This window comes from Melitaea cinxia, chromosome 5 (assembly GCF_905220565.1).
Source record: "Melitaea cinxia chromosome 5, ilMelCinx1.1, whole genome shotgun sequence".
In the NCBI taxonomy this organism is placed as follows: Eukaryota; Metazoa; Arthropoda; class Insecta; order Lepidoptera; family Nymphalidae; genus Melitaea; species Melitaea cinxia.
This window is the reverse complement of record NC_059398.1, coordinates 14,889,984-14,908,684: the sequence shown is the minus strand read 5'-3', so window position 1 is coordinate 14,908,684 and position 18,701 is coordinate 14,889,984. Positions and strand designations below refer to the sequence as shown.

Below are 18,701 nucleotides of genomic sequence, written 5' to 3'. Positions count from 1 at the left end.
TGAACACTTATAATTATTATGATACTGCGTAATATAAACATAAAAAGGAAGATTTCAAAGTCTAACTCACTTAATAAAGTACAAGATACACATATTTTGTTTCTGTTAATGTTGTTGTTGGAGTAATGTATAATGTGGATACTGAACTGACGCCTTAAAACTTAAGATTTAAAAGGCTTAAACTATGTAAATAATAATTATAGATATTTAAAATGATGAGGCAAAAATATTGGTAAAGTCTGATCAACTTTATATTTTAAAGAGGAAGAGCTTCAAAAGTTTCTAAGTATTAAAACTTTTTGTCTGTATCTTATAACACTGCTATGCGAATTCACTTTTATAATTACTACTAAATAGCTATCCGGACAACTTCGTTCTGTCAAAAGTTAATAGTTTTTTCTTTTTTTTAACTATTAATACCCTCCGTGTGCCTTAAGGAACATACAATAAAATTATTTAACCGAATTGGTCGAGCCATTCTCGAGTTTTGAGCTTAGCAACATTAATTTTTATTTTTATAGATTTTAATTGTTTTATTCTTTTATTTTATTAAAATTGCGCAGATTACTATGAATGTGTAGTTGTGTCAGTTTTATTGCAACAAATATGTTGTGTCAATGTCAAATTCGTTCATCTGTCATCACAGGCAAATGTGTAGAATTATTTAATTTAATAAATTGTAAAAATATATATATTATTATTATGACTAGATTTACATTCTAACTTAATTGTTGTAACAATGGGGGAATAAATATCTAAATATAAATGCCCTCCAGATTGCAGTAAGGTTAAATAACCTACACAGTTCCTTCGTCTAATCACATTTTATTAGACATTATTCTTAATTACAATATTAAGTGTACACGACATATATTAATTAAGTAAGTAGAACATTTCAGATTAATTTCATTTACCAAATCTTGTAAGAACTGTGTGTTTTCGTTGTTGTTTTCAGCTCTTAGATTTACCTTACATAATAATTAAGATATTGACGAGGTGATATGTCTTGAATTATTTGTCATATATTTACCATCATTTATATTCTACAATTATGTTATAATATCATCTGAATTTGTTTTGTAAATCTATATCAGATTGTTTGTTTAAATTTTATTATTAATTATAAAAAACATTTATGGATAAAGTTACAATCACTTTTTTTCTTAAATGATAATTGAACACTAATATTATTATAATAATTCTTCAAATTACCATTTATATATTGACTAGCTGACCCCGCAAACATTGTTTTACCATATATGTTATTAACCCCCTTAAATCCCGATTATAACTTAGAGGTATAAAAAATAGATGTTGGCCGATTCTCAGACCTACCCGATATGCACATGAAGTTTCACGAAAATCGGTCCAGCCGATTCGGAGGAGTATGATAACTAATAATGTGACATGAGAATTTAATAGATAAAATGTGTCTTTTTCAGAATGTTGACATAAAATACATGTGATAGATACTCTTAACATGTCATACCTAAAGATCCTTCATTGTACCCTATGTATTAAAAATGGAACAGTCAATTTATCTGCTAAGTCAATGCTCCTAAAAAATTCTGTGAGTAGAATTTTTATTTCATTACTTCTTTGATTGCTTTTGTCTTTCTTTTTCATTCTGCATATTGTATTTGTTACTTGTACAATATACTCTACCAGATTTCATTATGTTATATTTGGTATACCCTTTCACTGTTCAATGAAAAAATATTTCGGTATACATATTTTATTGTAATTTAGATAAATAACCAAGCATATAAAAATTTAATAAAAATTAAATGAATTTTTCAGGGCTATAAACCAATCCAACAGCTAGCGAATATATCTTTGTCCTGTCATCTTAGTAATAATTCCCCTTTGACTACTCCTATTGCGACAACATCGACGAAGAAAAAAAATAAAAATGTTCCTCAAGATACAAGAGTGTGGAAAGAAACTCCGACTCTCGATGTTAAGAATAATATTGTACAATATTCCATGATGCTTTCTAAATTTAGATTAACTAGTAAGTATTAATAATAATTTTTAAATACTAATTATTAAATAACTGTAATTTCAAAGACTAAGTTATATCATTTCTATATGGATTATATGTATCTATAATATAGTAAATGATTGTTTTAATTATGTTAAGATCTCTCAATACTTTTGTATTGGAGAATATAGATTTTAGAGCTATAATAGTTTATCATCTATAATATAAAAATGAATCGCAAAATGTGTTGGTAAGCGCCATAACTCAACAACGCCTGGATCAATTTTACCAATTCTTTTTTTAATATGTTTGTTGAAGTCCAAGGATGGTTTTTACGGCGAGAAAAATCGAATAATTTTCAGAAAAACCCTAAAAACAGCCCTTTTCTTTTTTCCATACAAACGTTTTCTAACTAAAATGTAGAGTCAATTTGAACTTTAATGGCTATTCAATAAAGTTCATATAAAATTACAAGCACTCACTGTTGTCTAAGCAATTTAGGTGTGTTCCTAACGTCAAAGAGTCAATTTGCACTTTATTATTGCTGCACAAAGTTCAAATTCAACAATATCTATCAAAACAGTGTGCTTGTTTGCGTTGGAGGATCTAATGTCGCGTTCCGAAACTCAACAAAAGTGATAATATCGCGAACTCGACCAAATTGAATAGTCAAAAAATGTAAGAGCTTATAGATCATTAGTACTGATTTTTATTTTGGTTGGGTTCGCGATATTATTTCTTTATTATTATTATTATTATTATTCTTGAAATGGCTCCCTTGCGGATTTGCCAATATCAGAGTATTTAAACTTTGCTTTATTTGAAGTTATAGTGAGAGTACAAGTTCGGTTCCAATTCCCGCACAAGTTTGCCTGAAAGAAAAGTTAACTTGTCTAAGACAAAAACACAAAGTTATATAAATATATAATAAATAGTAATAAATATATAATATATAGTAAATATATACTTGGAATAGTTAACTTTTGTTAGATATCTCCATGATGGTTTGAACCCTAAGTTCACCTCAAGTAGTTTGAAGCCCTCTAGCAGACAACCCAGTCAAGTGGCCAAAACCAGTGGCGTAAGTTCGTGTCGGTCCGCTAGTATATAAATAAAAATGAATGTTGCTAAGCGCATAACTCGAGAATGGCTCGACAAATTTGGCTAATTTATTTTTTTGTATGTTGCTTAAAGCCCACGAAAGGTTATATTCAAAAAAAAAAAAAATTAATATTAACTTTTAACTTCAGAACGAAGTCTGTCCGAGCAGCTAGTTATTAATGTTTTTGTGACTTCACAGCATTAGTAGTCATGACGTCAATGGCAGGTTATGCACTTGCCCCCGCCCCATTTGACGCAACAACATTTGCACTATGTACTTTGGGCACTGGTCTCATGAGCTCCGCAGCAAACTCCATCAATCAATATCATGAAGTCCCGTTTGACGCACAGATGTCTCGGACCAAAAACCGAGTACTTGTAAAAGGATTACTAGAGTAAGTTGAAATGATGTCTAAATTTTTCTTATATAAAAATAAATAATACTTTTCCTATTAAGTAATATTCTTGATAAAATGATTTATTCTTATTAATAATGATTTTATGGTCTTGTTCGAATTTATAAATGCCATGTAGTAAGCAAAAAAACTAAAGTATTTATATGTCATCTTTAAAAGTTCTAATCAATAATTATATGTATATGTTGCAGTCAGAACTCTTAACCAGTCAAAAGTACTATTGACTAGCGAAATCAGTCAAAAGTACTTTTGACTGGACAAGTTGGTCAAAAGTGGTTTTGACTGAAAATTATTGGTTATTTATACTTTTGACTGACGCTCTCCGTCAAAAGTAGTTTTAACTGCAAAAAAGCGTCAGTCAAAAGCACTATTAACTCGTTAGATGTGAATAAATTTAGTCAAATGATCCTGATAAACCATAATAAGTTTATGCCCGCGATCTTCTTGCGACTGCATGTCAATCAGATCGACTTGGCAGCGGCTGTTCATTTCAGTGTGCAGGATCAGTTTCTAAACCTGATCCATCCTTTTCTTGCTTTTCTTCCTTTGGCATACTTCGCACATTGATAAATATATATTAATCATTTCTTTTGTAACATTAGCGTACTTTTTTGCCGTTTCATTCTTAAGTCTATCGCGACCAACATGCCCTATAGAAATATGAGCAGCATCAATAATGTCGTAGATTTCCTCAGCCGGCAAAAATATTTGACAGGTTCTGTGTTTGTAACTAATTTTTTATACCACAAACTTCAATGTGTTAAAGCGTTGTAGTCAACTGTACTGTAATGGTGTTTCCTTTTCATTAAATTTCGCGTCTCCACATCCATTGCAAACTTTTCAAATTTTTCTTTTGTCATCACATTGAAATGACTATCTTTTATATCTTCCATCGCTAAAATTCTTTGCAAAAAGCCTTCTTTCTTTTCGTAGTCACTCATTTTTTTTTTCTAATATCAGCACGTTCTCCACTAATAATGAGTAATATAAAAGTTTATATGTGCGTTTGTCGTTATTTTTATCGACCACCTTAACTTTTTAAGAGTTTTGACTGATACAACCAATCAAAACCACTTTTGACGGAATCATTTAGTCAAAAGTACTTTTAACCAGCTCCATTGGGCAAAAGTACTTTTAACTGTTATTTTAGTCAAAAGTATTATCGACTAAAGCAAACGGTCAAAAGTACTTCTGACTGATTTTGCTAGTCAATAGTGCTTTTGACTGGTTAAGAGTTTTGACTGCAACATATATACTGAGTCAGTATATAAAGCTTAAGTTTAGTGGTTTAGTTACTCAGTATTACTAACTATAACCTTAGCTTTTAGCTTATTTGAATGTCATAAAATATTATTATTTTTATAAATCTGATGGCTTTTATTCGGATTTTCTTTTTACTGATATTTAGGAATATTATGTTATGAAAAAATACATTCGATTTCAAAGTACTTTCTTTTACAGACCAGCACATGCCATAGGCTTTGCAGCAATGTCAAGTATTACCGGTTTAAGTTTGCTATATTTTGGTGTAAATCCCTTAACTGCAGCACTGGGAGCTGGAAATCTTATTCTTTATTCCTTTATTTATACGCCATTAAAAAGAATATCTATAACTAATACTTGGCTTGGCTCCATTGGTAAATATTACTTTCAGTATTTATTCATTAGATTTATTTATTTTTCATTACTATAATGATCACATTGAATAAACATTTGACAGTGTAATTTGTCGTTTTTTTTAAAATATAGTTTTCTAATTTTTACGCGAATTTTACTCATTATAATGAAAGAACTTTTTCGGATTTTATCACGGTTTATTAGGTTTTTTACATGCCTGTTTCAAATACTTTACAGTAACCATGGTCACGGGAGGACTATTTTTTTTTTTACATAATAGCAACTACAAAGAAATGTTACTGTAAATGTTAGCACTGTGATTATTTATGTGGTTGTTTCATTTTTTCGTTAATGAAAAAAAAAAATAACAACCTTTTATTTCTGAAACTTATTTATAATAATAGTATGATGAGTCGCTGAATGTGTTGCTAAGCGCAAAACTCGAGAACGGTTGGACCGATTTCGCTAATTCTTTTTTTTTAAATATTCCTTGAAGTACGAGGATGGTTCTTACGGAGAGAAAAATTCTAAAAAAAAAATTAATAAAATTAAAGAATCGACTGTAAGGCGATACGAAGTTCGCCGGGTCAGCTAGTTTATAATAATAGTATGATTGTGAATGGTTTGCAGTGGGCGCGATCCCGCCGCTCATGGGCTGGGCGGGGTGCGCGGGCTCGCTGGACGCGGGCGCGCTGGTGCTCAGCGCGGTGCTGTACTCGTGGCAGTTCCCGCACTTCAACGCGCTGTCGTGGAACCTGCGCCCCGACTACTCGCGGGCTGGCTACCGGATGATGGCCGTCACCGACCCCGGTAACACATACTATCAATTTTTATTTAACCAATTAGTTCAGCAAACAAGCGTACAGATCACCTGATTGCAACACCAGAAGGATCGCAAGCGCGTTACCGATCCTACCCCCAGGAACTCTGGTCACCTTACTCTCCACAGGAACACAACATCACTTGAAAGCAGTGGTATTTAGTTGTGATCTTCTTTAAGGTCGAGGTTGCTTCCCCTGCAAGCTGCTCCAGATTTTGACCAGGATATTTACAGCTATGCCCTACCTCATTGTTATCTAGTGTTATACTAATATTTTAATATTAAGATGAAGATTTAGTTTGTTTTGAAAAGTTCTTTTTGTGTTGGATAGTCCTTAAACCGAGAAAGGCTATTGACCATATATTTTAGTTAGTTTTTTCCTCAATTAAACAGTGGAGTACAGCTATTTGTTTATATAGTGTTGCCAGCACTCTAGCTTTCCTGGATTTGTTATAGGTTGAACTATGTATCTAGGTTGGGACTATCTATTAGGGGTGTTTAGAATGTAAAACTTTTTGTGTCTGTAGTCAAAGTTTTGTTCCATCCTTGGTAATTTTTATAAAGCTTATTCGCAATACTTTTGCACTTAGAATAATATTTTTTTTTTTGTTATAATACCAAAAAAACCTAAGTGTAATAATTTTGAAAATATTTAATTTTTTCAGTAATATATTCATTACATGACAATAATTAGCATATTTATTAAAAATGTTATGTTAGTAAATGTGTAATAAAACAGAATATAATTTATGATTTTCAATTTTAGCACTGTGCAGAAGAGTGGCTCTAAGACATACAGGCATAATAACAGCAACATGTCTGGCTAGTTCTTACCTTGGAGTAACCAATATGTGGTTCGCAATGGAGTCATTACCACTTAATATTTATTTTATGTACTTAGGTAAGCTACCTGAACAAAAACTAGTAGTGAATTATCTTTATTTAATATATTATACATTCAATATTTATTTTGATTTAATTTCAGGATGGAATTTCTACAAAAAATCGGACAGTAATAGCTCAAGGAAACTCTTCAGATTTTCTCTGATACACTTGCCAGCCCTAATGTTACTAATGTTAGTCAATAAGAAGTATTGGGGTTCAAGTGAAACAGATGAACAAAAAGATTCCTTAAAGATTCAAGATGGTAACAAGCATACAGAGTCTAAAAGAATTACATCAGTATTGCCTAGAAGACCTGTTGTTGCAGCACAGGATTCTGTTGTAGAAAAATGCTCTACCGCTTAGTCACTACTTAAAAGTAGACAACTTTTGCTGTAAATATTGTACAATTTAGTATTGTGATTTTATTTTTAGAATTGAATGTAAGATAACAAATCACCGATTATCGAGATTGTTAAGTTATATGTTTGATTTCGGTAAAGTATGTGCTTAATAGGAAAAAAGTTGTTAATGAAATCGACAAATAATAAATTCTTATATTTATTTTGTTTTTGTTGGTATAATTTAAATTACAAATCACTGTTGGAATTAGAGGTAATCTACATTCATTCAGATAACATTCAGACTTGATTGTAAACTAGACACAAAGACATAAAACTGGTGGAAACAGACAATAACACATAAAATGAAAATTGTAACACTAACACAAGCCCACTGCGTCGGCCGCAATAGATTTGACTCATCACAAACATAATTAAATTATCCTTATGCAAAGCTTTATTTCCTGAAAAGAAAAAAAAATGTGTTATTTACGTTATGTAGTCTCTGCCAATATATGTAATAATTCCTATATATTTACAGATCAAAACTCATAATAATCTGACTATATTAGAAAAAAAATGCAATGTTTTATTTTCTCCTCGACACAAACTTGGGGATTGCATTTAAAAATTAAAAATTCATGATGTAAATAATAAAATAAGTAAAAGTTACTTATATGTGAAAAATTCGTCAAAACATATTGCATGCTAAGTTTTGTGTATATATGTACATTAAAAAGCGTAACCACTCTTTGACACTAATAATATAATAAATTAAACCAATGAAACTCACTTCGCTTTCTTAGGTGTGCGATCGCGGTCACGGCTTTCGTCTCGCGAGCGCTTCTGCGACTTATGGTCGCTGTGCTTCTTGTGGTCGCCGTTAGACTTATGCGACTTGTCGCGGTCGCGCCCGTGGTGAGACTTGTCACGATCATGGTGGGACGACTTATGCTTGTCGCGGTTCTTTGAAGGGCTGAAAGATATGTTCAAATATAAAGAACTTGTATTTCTCAAAAAGAATTTCAGAAATTCACTTAAATGGGAAAGTAAAAAAAAAATATTAAACGAACGCGAACGAAGCAAGAGAGAGGTACGAACACACATTTTCTTTCTCTTTTTCTCTCATGCCAGTTACTTTTCGTATATATAAAGGCCGCTGGATACGTAACGTGCATGGGACGGCGTTGGAACGTGGACAGGACACGGACAGAGCGAGGTTAAAATACACTAAGGGGGATTTTTAATGCATATGCACCGTGACAGTAACTCTGTAACAATAGGTAAATGCACGTGCTTCCTTATTTTAGCTCTCCGGAGCGAACGAAGCGACTGTGCATACACAGCGGAATCACGGACAGGACGGAACTTGTTGAACATCGTCGCCGACGATATTTTTTTCATCCCCGTTCGTTCCACATTCCCGTCCCGTCCCGTCCCGTTGGTAATTTAGGTCTTAATCATTCTTATTTAATTATTGTACACCATATAGTACTTATTTAACTTTGAATTCTGAACTAATGTAGGACATGAAAATTGTTAAATTAAAAATAATAACAACGCCTTAATATTTATGGTCATCAAACATACCTGCTACTACTGTGTTTGGAGGGACTTTTATGGCTAGAACTCTTGTGATTCGAACTTGAACTTTTATGGTTCGAACTTGAACTTTTGTGGTTCGAACTAGAACTCTTGTGGCTCGAGCTCTTGTCGTGTTTGCTCTTTTTACCCTCCTCTTCGTACGGTCGCCGGTCTCGACCGCCCTTGCGTTTTCTGTCAAAGTCTGTTTCTCCGTAATTACGTTCCTTTTTATCTTCCTCGGCTGCTTCACGCTCCAAGTCTGACCAATCTTTACCGGATTCTTCATCTTCTTCTACAAATTAAAACGAAAGGTTTAGTTCTTTTCTTTGTACATTTGACATTTTGTCAGACAATTAAAAAAAGTGATGTTATAGAATATTGCTTATATATAAAATAATTATTTATTAAAAAAATGCCGATATTTTTACTTCAAAGTTAATAGCACAGGGAACCGTGTTCTTTTTTACATTAAATTTCAAACAATATAAATAATCCACATATAGCTCACCTCCTTCACTGTCGCCAGAGCCGTCTGAGGCATCAGATGCTTCAGAATCGTATTCAGAGTCGTCTTCGGATTCTTCCTCTGTTTCCGCGTCGGTCGGTTCATACGCGTCATCCTCTTCTTCCGAATCTTCCTCCTAAAATATAAATAATTTTATAAATAAGAGAACATACTAACTACGTGGCCTTTTCTTTACAATTTTACCTCCTACATACCTCCTCCCCCTCGAGCTTTCGCTTAGTGATTCAGATATATGGTATAGATCAAAAAGAAAGTTAATATCAAATTATTTTCAACTGTAAGATTAAAAACCGATAAACTTTCCGCGCCATATCTGAATATAAATCGAAAGATTGTGAGATTGTGAGATTTTTCTCGAAGATATTTGACTACGTGACGAAAGCCAAAGTGAACAAGCGTGGTATTTTGAAGACGTATAAATTAAACAAACCTGCTGCTCATTTTCCGCATCAGATTCTGGATCTAAGAAGGACCAGCCTCCATTGTCGAAGAAACCTTCTATGTCGTCTGTTATCGTCTTCATGACTTTCGTCCAGTTTAGAGATTGAATACCTTCTGAATAGCGGATGTCGCATGAACTAAAATATTTACAAAAATATTGCATAAGTATATGTAGATTAGAAGTCATCAATTTCATTTCAAATATTTGATAAAAGTTACATAATAAAATATACGTAAATCTAGGTACAAAATACATACACTATTAAACATTCACATAAAAATTTAACTATTAAGCATTTAACATAATAAATTTAACAATTAATTCACATAAAGTCAAAGTATCTTTTTCATGTAAACTAACAACATGTCATGTATGTAAATGTTTATGCAAACAAACTATTATTTATATAAAAACAATTATTGACTGATACACACTTGAGCCATTCTTTGACGTGGTCGAGCATGTTCATCGGGACAGCATTGACCATGGCCACCTTCTTCGCATAGTCCTTGAAGACGAAGACCATGTCGAAGTTCTTCAGGTGGAACTGAACACGCTCGAAATGAACCAGCTCGACGTCCTCCAGCGCGATGACGAATGGCGGCCACTCCGTGAGGTTCACCAGCGCGCCCGATGTAGGCTGTAATAGCACTGTGCTGCGGAACGGCGCGCCTGGGAAACCCAGCTCCCTGAAGGAAAATGTAGTGATTAGTACTATCTTATAAAGCGTTTCCTATCTTTAAATTTAAATAAAACAAAGTATGTGTGAGATATCATTGAAATTTTTTATTTATTTGAAAGTTCTATCTATGCCATTATGTATGGCATATTACATCCTGCAAATATCCACCGCGGCTTTGGTGAGTGGCGCGCATCCGAAACGTGCAATTTTCCATGATGGCATGGGTTATTGGCATTTTGATAAAACAATTTTATTATTTGCATGTGCTGTTGAAAATGCTATATCCGTCTATGATGATTGACATGATGATGAAAACAGAGTGAATAAATGACAACTAATTAGACAGATGTAGCTTCAACAAGATAGCCGTTATCAACTGTCAAAGTTCCGAAGTCCCTCTTGGAAGACCCTATGGAGTATAGGGTCTTGCCGTAATAATAATATGCTCTACGTCCTACGTCTATTAGTCATTAGTAACTTTTAACTCCCTACACCATTTTGGTGATATGCGGTGAGGTCGCAGTGAGGTTAGGGCAATAATGTATACCTGAACGGCGTGTCGAACTCCACCTCCTGCTTGGTCATGTTCTCGACGCGCTCGCAGAAGCTCTTGAAGGCCACCTTGAGCTTGTGGCGCAGCTCGCGCTCGCTCTGCTCGGCCGCCAGGTCGTCGCGGTCGTGCATGTGCTGGTGCTTGCCGAGGTCCGTCGTGATCTCGCCCACCTCCGTGTAGAACTGGACGTCTACGTGCTTCTTCTTGCCTGCAATATAATCACAAAGTCACAACACATGATACATAACTATATAAGACAAAAAAAGATCATTTCCCTTCATGTGAAGACACTATATTTTAATTATCAACACAAAGAAAACTATTAGTAGTTTTCTTTCTTCAGGTGATCAGAAAATATAAAATGACAATTCCAATTCTAGCACATTACTCTTATTATTTGCTTGTAATACTTTAGTCATCACATCATCATCATCACATCAGCCTTACGCAGTCCACTACTGGACATAGGCCTCCACAAGTTTACGCCAAAAATGGCGTGAACTCATGTATATACTTTACTAATTATACAAAATAACTGAAAAAGAAATTATAGTTTAAAATCTCTCACTCTAAAATAAATAACCATGGCTTATTTGTCTGAAGTTTCTAGACGTCCATTCTCATCTTTAAAAAATGTACTTACCAAACATAATGGCATGTTTCAAATGGAAATGTAATAATATGATCATTTCTCCATCACATGGTTGGAAGAATGCATTCTTAATGTTATTGTATAAAATGTCCACTTTATCTCCTCTGACTGATGTAAATCTGAAACCATTTGAGTGGGCTTCTAGAGAGCCACTCATTCTCTTTGTGACTATATTGGGTCTTATGTACAGATCTTTTAGTTTTGGGTTTCCTTTGCTCTGAGAGAGCACTAGAGTGTCCTGTTTAACTAAATCTTCCTTTTCTCTCTCTTCTGCCTCTCGAGTTTTGAACTTCTTTTGCACTTCCTTTATAAGTCTAAATCCAGTGTTAAGATTTGACGATGGCGGCGATATTTCACCTGGTTCCTTTGTGTTTGTACTTCGATAAGTGCTGTAAAACAAAATCACAAATGAGACCTGTTTGTTGAAAAATAGTGAAGTAAAATTCTAATAGTAACTGACAGAAAGAACAATACTCTTAAACATTTTGCACGACTTTTCAAATATGCACTAAATATTTCAACGCCTAAAAGACTCAAATATAAAAATGGCAGTCAAAAATTATAAAATAATTTCTACTCACACTTCTTTGACGAAGGTAGCATCTGGTTGTGCGTAGTTCCCGCCTTCGTTCCTGCCCATAGTGGCTCCGGGGTGGAAAAAGTTTATCCTAAGGTATGTGTAGTCACCCTCAACTGACTGTGATATATTCTTAATTGTAGAAATATGGAATGGTACTGGGACGCCGAATATCGGCAGAATTACTGTTTCGTATTTGCGATCTGAAATAGTCAAAATCACATATTTATGTATAATGATCTTTCATAAATATTAATTTATACCTTAAAGTAGGTTTTCACTTACCAACATACAACTTCAATTCTTTGACTTCGTTTTCTCTCGGCATCTGACTGACGCTTTTGTACGAAACTGTGCTCTTTCTTATCTTCTCACTATCTTTACCGCTCGATTGCTTCGCTAATCTCTCTTTGGCTTTTTCGTTGAGGGCTATCGCCAATTCCCTTTGATGTTCCTTGCGTTTCTCCTCAGACGAGTGTTCCGTTCGAAGCTTGGACTCGATAACTGCAGTTCTTTTGCCTCGTCCTGGAAATGTTGGTTAATTAGTGAAACGCTTTCAAAGTAGCTACGTACGTAATACATATACTATTAGTACATATTTCTTATTGTTGCTTTAAAATGCACAATAACTAAAGTTACAGATTTTACGACTTCATACCAGTTTTACGTCAAGAAATAAAGCGTGCAGAAGATAAAAGAGACTTGATTGCAAATCTATATAAGATAGTAAAATTAATATATATGTAAATACTAAATAAAGACCCTATTTGATAAAATAAATCGTATTATTTATATATTACATTCATACATTAATCGTTATATTTAAAGATTTGTAATCTTCTAGCGAGCCGCCCGGCTTCGCACGGGTGCAATGCTGCTATCAACTACAAAAGATATGTTAGACACCTCTAAAATTATCAGTGTTTATCTACCATATTATGCATGTATTATACATATAAACCTTCCACTTGAATCACTCTATCTATTAAAAAAAACCGCATCAAAATCCGTTGCGTAGTTACAAAGATCTAAGCATACATAGGGACACACAGCGGGAAGCGACTTTGTTTTATACTATATAGTGATTTACGCTATCTTTTAGAACAATAAAATGTTTTTTTCATTTTATTAGATAATTGATACACGTATTATTTACAATATATAAACATGTTAAAGTACTAGAGAGACAAAACATGTTTTAGTCTAAGGTACTTTATAAAGATGCTTGACAAACACAAATTAGCAGTAGCCAATATTTTTACAAAAAAAAAAGTATATTCAAATGTCATAGACTAGACTTTTGTATATACTTTTAATTAACACGACTATTTATTAAAAAAAGGGCAGAACAGATGATATTGATACTTTACATGAGAAACCATTGCACTTCATTGTTAACTTTGTTAAAATTAGAATTGATGCATTTTGTATTAGTGTGATTTTCACAGAAACAAATTTAAATTGTAAATACAAAACAATATTTTCTGTCATTATGTCCCCAAAACAAAATTAATATGAAGTTGACTGGTTTGCCATTGAAGTATCAAAATTCGTTACATATTAACAGTATTAAAATATTGCGTGCCATTCAATAAAGCTACATGTTAATAAAATAAAAAAACACATGCATACAGTTCAAATTGAAAAACTCACCTCCGTTCTCTATCCATCCACGATTGCATGGAAGGAAAGAAAATATATGAAAATTATGTGGCACATTAAACTGTTAATGGTTGAAAGGAAATATTACAAACCCCTTTAGAAATTTATTATACAAATATTAATACAACAATAATTTTATATTTCATTGGTTTTTATAAAGACCAACCAATAAATGAGTTTTTTTTTTAATTATTGAGACAAAATTGTATGCATTTTTCCTATCTTCTTTGGTATATGTAGCAAAATCGGAATAATGTGAACTAGGGTCTTTAGGTATTTAGTTTGAATGATTAAATTTTCTTTTATTAAAATAATTAAAAGAGCTAATAAAGCGTAAGTTATGATAAAATAAATTTTGTCTATGTAATGAAAAAATAAATCTTGTCTATGTTATGAAAAAAAAATCTTGTCTATTTACGATATTAGTTATAGTTGCAATATAATTAAATTCCCAATCAAAAAATACTAGAAAGATATCAAAATAAAAAAAAATGAAATAATTAATAGGATTTTAGTAGTCTGCAAGCCATAAAACAGAACTCATTAAAATCACAAAACATTAGTTTTATATGAAAATAAATACAGCTATGTACACATTTTCTGTAATATTTTGATTACTTTTTTAATGTTTTTTTTGAAAAAATGGCGAAGTTAACTACTTACCAAAATTTTAATTATTGATACATTATTAATTATTACTTATATAAGATAAGAGGTAGTAAAGTTGATTTTTAAATTAAATTTACCTTGTATCATTATTTATAACTAACCGCAGGTTACTTACAAAATGACTTACTTAGTAATAATTGGAGCACTACATCAACTAATCACATAATAAAGAGAAAAAGATGTGAGTCCATAAAATTTGTCTTCCCATAAATTGTTAGTAAAAATACTAAGCTTCACTCTGTAACATCCCACTGCTGGGCATAGGCCTCCTTTTCCATATAGGAGAAGGATCGGAGCTTAATCCACCGCACTGCTTACTACGAATTGGCAGATATATTCACTACTATGAGTAACGGTCACTATCAGTTATTTATGATAATGACCGGGACCAACGGCTTATTGTGCTCTCTGAGGTACAGTGGGGAGACCCACAAGACATCCAAACCGGAAAGGAAAATTTGTATAAATGCAAATATCCATTCCACACGGGAATCGAAACGTAAACCGTCAGTCTTTTAGGCGCCTACATGCACCACTATACATGACCAGTAATAAAAATACTATCATATTATAACTAGCTGTACCCGGCAGTTTCGCCTATTTGAGGAAAAAAACGTATTAAAATATTATATAGCCTATAGCCTTCCTAGGTCTATATACAGTGTAACACAAAACAAAAAAACCAGTAGTTCCTGCACATTAAAAAAAACAAACAAAATCGTCAGTTTTATAATAATAGTATAGATGTAATAAATCAATTAATTATTCCTTCAGATTAGTGGCTTCCAACAGTGCCAAACGATAAACAGATGATTTCACCAATGTCATTTAGATTGGAGAAGACAATATAATCAAATACTCTATATGAACTATATACATAATACCACTATCATACTCACCAAGTATTTCTGTTTTGTTCTCTTTCTCTTCTTCCTCTTCTTCATCGTCATCTTTTAGGAATATACCAATGTTCTTGATTTTCTTCTTAGACTGGGTGAGGAGGGACGCCGGCTGTTCCTCATTCACTAATACTGTGTCGCCAATGAATAGAGCATATGTCTGAAAATAAAATATCATTTGTAAGATAGATCCTAATTTATGAACTATTTTTTATTTTTATTTCTTATGGACCATTAATAAAATAGATAGTTAAAATTTCTACATAAAATTTATTTTATTTGCACATTTTGAATTTCATTAAAGAAAATACCAGTGATCTAGCTCAAAAAGTGCACAGGCGGTCTAATTTTAATACTTAAATTTTTTTGTTACTTACCTTGCCTTCTTTTTCAGTTGCGGCACTGTTACTTAAGTTGGCTAAACCAATATTTATATTGAAAACCATGCCTTTCTTTGCTACTATTGATGTTTTGGGCCCAATCACAATTGAACTTTCGCGAAATTCTATTCCCATAGCAAAACTGTAAAAGAGGAATTTGTAAGTATTAAGACATGAGAATTAAAAAACCTTGCTATAACTTCAACTTCATCTACATTAAAAAATTACCAAATAATTAATTGTGTTTTTTTTTCTGACTCATATATAAAACTTTGTCCTGACAGACAAGGTTTGTATAAAAAAAAATTTAGAAGAAAAATCGATACATACAAACAAAACAAAAAAAAAATGGTATAATGAAGTTTAGTGGATCAGCTAGTCATAATTATAACACAACTTACCCAAATGTTTTAGTGAGATTATCGACAAGTTCTGGTTTCTCTTTCTTAGCTAATGCCAAACCAGCTTCATAAACCGACGACAGCTTGGCACCAGCCACGAGGTGTTTCATAACTTCCTCTTCGATATTTAATAGAAAATTGTAATTACTCTGCACTTGGTCCGTCGGATTTACTAGTAGTGTACGCACAATATTAGAACAATATGACTTGTATCTTGCACCCAATGAACAAACAATGGCACCAAAATGAAGGTGATTTTTATCTGATACAGCGCTAAATTTCAGACTGTAATTGCCTCCTGACTGAATGATAGGCGGATAGCACATATCTACTTGACTTGTGTCGACTCCAGTCACATATTTCTTATCCGATATTGCAGCCTCGACACCTTCGGCGAGTTTTGAATGTTTCACTTTCTGTGGTAAAATAAAAATGCAAATTTACAAAAAAAGTCAAAATATTTTATATTACATTTTAATTGAAGTAAAACTTCTTTCCTCACACTTGACTTGGGGAGTAAGCTGTTGAATGTGTGAAGAGAATGTTACGACAAGTGTGATCAGGTGAAATGTATGGAGCAAGAGAAAGGTGCTAGCACACATTTACATTCTCTCTTGCTCTCATAGCCAGTTACGTTTCGAATATCTAAGACACAGTGCAGGACTAAAGCACACTTGTTTTTTTTTAAGGCTTATATTAATTTAAATTTACTCGATCAAAGTTTGTGAACATTATAATTTAATCAAAAAATTTCAAAATCTATATATTAATACATGAAGCAAAAACTTTGTACCCATTTTTACGAAAATTGCTCAAATGGAAGAGTACGAAATATCTTACACTTATAGTTTATATAGAGGAGTGCAGAATACTAATATTTTTTTTTAAATTATGCATAAAAATATATTATATTCATTATTATATTCATTAAAAAAACATTACACACGCTTCCATGTATTTAACACAGACACGCATATTATGCTCTTTTGTTGATTGTCAGTCTGTAGTCAAATTAAAAAAATTAAAAAAAGGTTCTTTATTTTCATCATTTTTTTGGTTATTTTTAAATTTAAATTTTTAATTATGGTCGAATTTCGACCACTGGTTGAACACTTATTTTTTTCTCTCTTCTGCTTCATGGCAATCTGTTTTCCAACAATAATACTGACCACTAGTAATTATTAATCATTAATCAAATGTATATACAACAGGCAAATCAAAAAAATAATAAGACTGTTGATGTCTTTTGCCAATAAACACTAATATTTACAATTAGATAAGTGAAAAATCATAGACAAAAAATTAAAAAAAATAAGAATATATCACTATTACCTTATCTGAGTCAATGATTTCCATAATTTGATCCTTCAAATACTTTGTGAATACATCTACTGTGACTAAACATGCCTTTTTTATTGTTATAACTTCTGAATCCTCTTTGGGTGCCATTAGTAGTGCTATTGAGGAGCTTACATCCACATTTTCAAACTTTTCTGCTTTCATAGCATTTTTCCAACTCTCGCAAAATTCACCAGGATAATTGTCTTTTGCAAAAACTCCAAGTGTTTTTCCCGATTTGGACTTTTTAATCTCTTGTATGAGTTTATTAAAATTTTCTTTGTCATGGTCATTCTAAAATATTACATTGATATAAATATCACAATGTTAAATAGATATCATAAATAATTATTTTCTATTAAGTCTACACAAAAATTTATTAAAAAATACATTATACATTTATGCCTTTATAATTACTTACTCTGTCTCGTATTAGAAGTTTAACAGGAGGTAGATCTGATTCTTCTTTACCATTTTCAATTTGTCTCAAAAACTCTATTTTCTTTTTGCTTGCCAGAAAACACATGCTCTGTTCAGTGAGAACTGTTATGGTATCTGGTAGCTCATACCCAAATAGCCATGTCTGATAAATAAAATAATAAAAACATAAAATATGGTAAATAGATACATTATGAAAATTTTATAAAATAAACTCAAACGCCAAGCAGTTAAAGTATATACATGTGAAAAAATATTACGAAACATTTGAATAACATGTTTCTGCGCACATCGAAAGTACTAACAAATACAAACCTGTAAGGCTGTGGATTTACTGTAAAGTGTATCTTCGTCAACTCCAACGCAAGAAACCAAACAATCAACTTTTGCAAGCACATCTTCGCTCTTTGAATCAGCAGCAGCGGCCTGTAAAATTGATGATGTTAAAAAAATGTACAAAAACTAACTCAAATGTCTATCATGCTTATTTTGACCAACCTTCCACGCCGCGTACAGCCTTTTCATACGTCTGTAGAACGTTTCCTTATCAAGGGATATATTAGACATAGTGAATATTGTTTTGTACCCTAACTACAGAAAGAATCTTCGTAACGACGCCTCAAAAATGAAATAAATACGAACGTTTTCTCGACATTTAGAATATTACGAATTTTGACAGCAAACAAGAATGGCGGGCGTTTACGCTTTAATGCTGCTTTTTTTATATAAGGAATGGA

General features: G+C 32.4%; 2 protein-coding genes across 2 annotated transcripts; one reads left to right on the top strand and one right to left on the bottom strand.

The window, feature by feature from the left end:
• The first annotated feature begins 571 nt into the window (after positions 1-571).
• On the top strand, positions 572-7,391 carry LOC123653688 (protoheme IX farnesyltransferase, mitochondrial). The gene is made up of 8 exons (XM_045589681.1): positions 572-881; positions 1,443-1,570; positions 1,801-2,014; positions 3,285-3,480; positions 4,963-5,138; positions 5,749-5,928; positions 6,705-6,839; positions 6,924-7,391. The coding sequence occupies exons 2-8, from the start codon at positions 1,481-1,483 to the stop codon at positions 7,184-7,186; spliced, it is 1,254 nt and encodes a 417-aa protein (XP_045445637.1). The 5' UTR covers positions 572-881; positions 1,443-1,480; the 3' UTR covers positions 7,187-7,391.
• Positions 7,392-7,950: 559 nt separating this feature from the next.
• Positions 7,951-18,692, bottom strand: LOC123653689 (FACT complex subunit spt16). The gene is made up of 16 exons (XM_045589682.1): positions 18,463-18,692; positions 18,280-18,390; positions 17,948-18,109; positions 17,521-17,820; positions 16,189-16,604; positions 15,785-15,929; positions 15,408-15,567; positions 12,463-12,702; positions 12,182-12,380; positions 11,592-11,989; positions 10,943-11,156; positions 10,148-10,402; positions 9,702-9,849; positions 9,254-9,386; positions 8,752-9,037; positions 7,951-8,137 (listed from the first exon to the last, which is right to left on the bottom strand). Exons 1-16 carry the CDS (start codon positions 18,529-18,531, stop codon positions 7,951-7,953), a joined length of 3,423 nt encoding a protein of 1,140 aa, XP_045445638.1. The 5' UTR covers positions 18,532-18,692.
• Between the last annotated feature and the right edge of the window lie 9 nt (positions 18,693-18,701).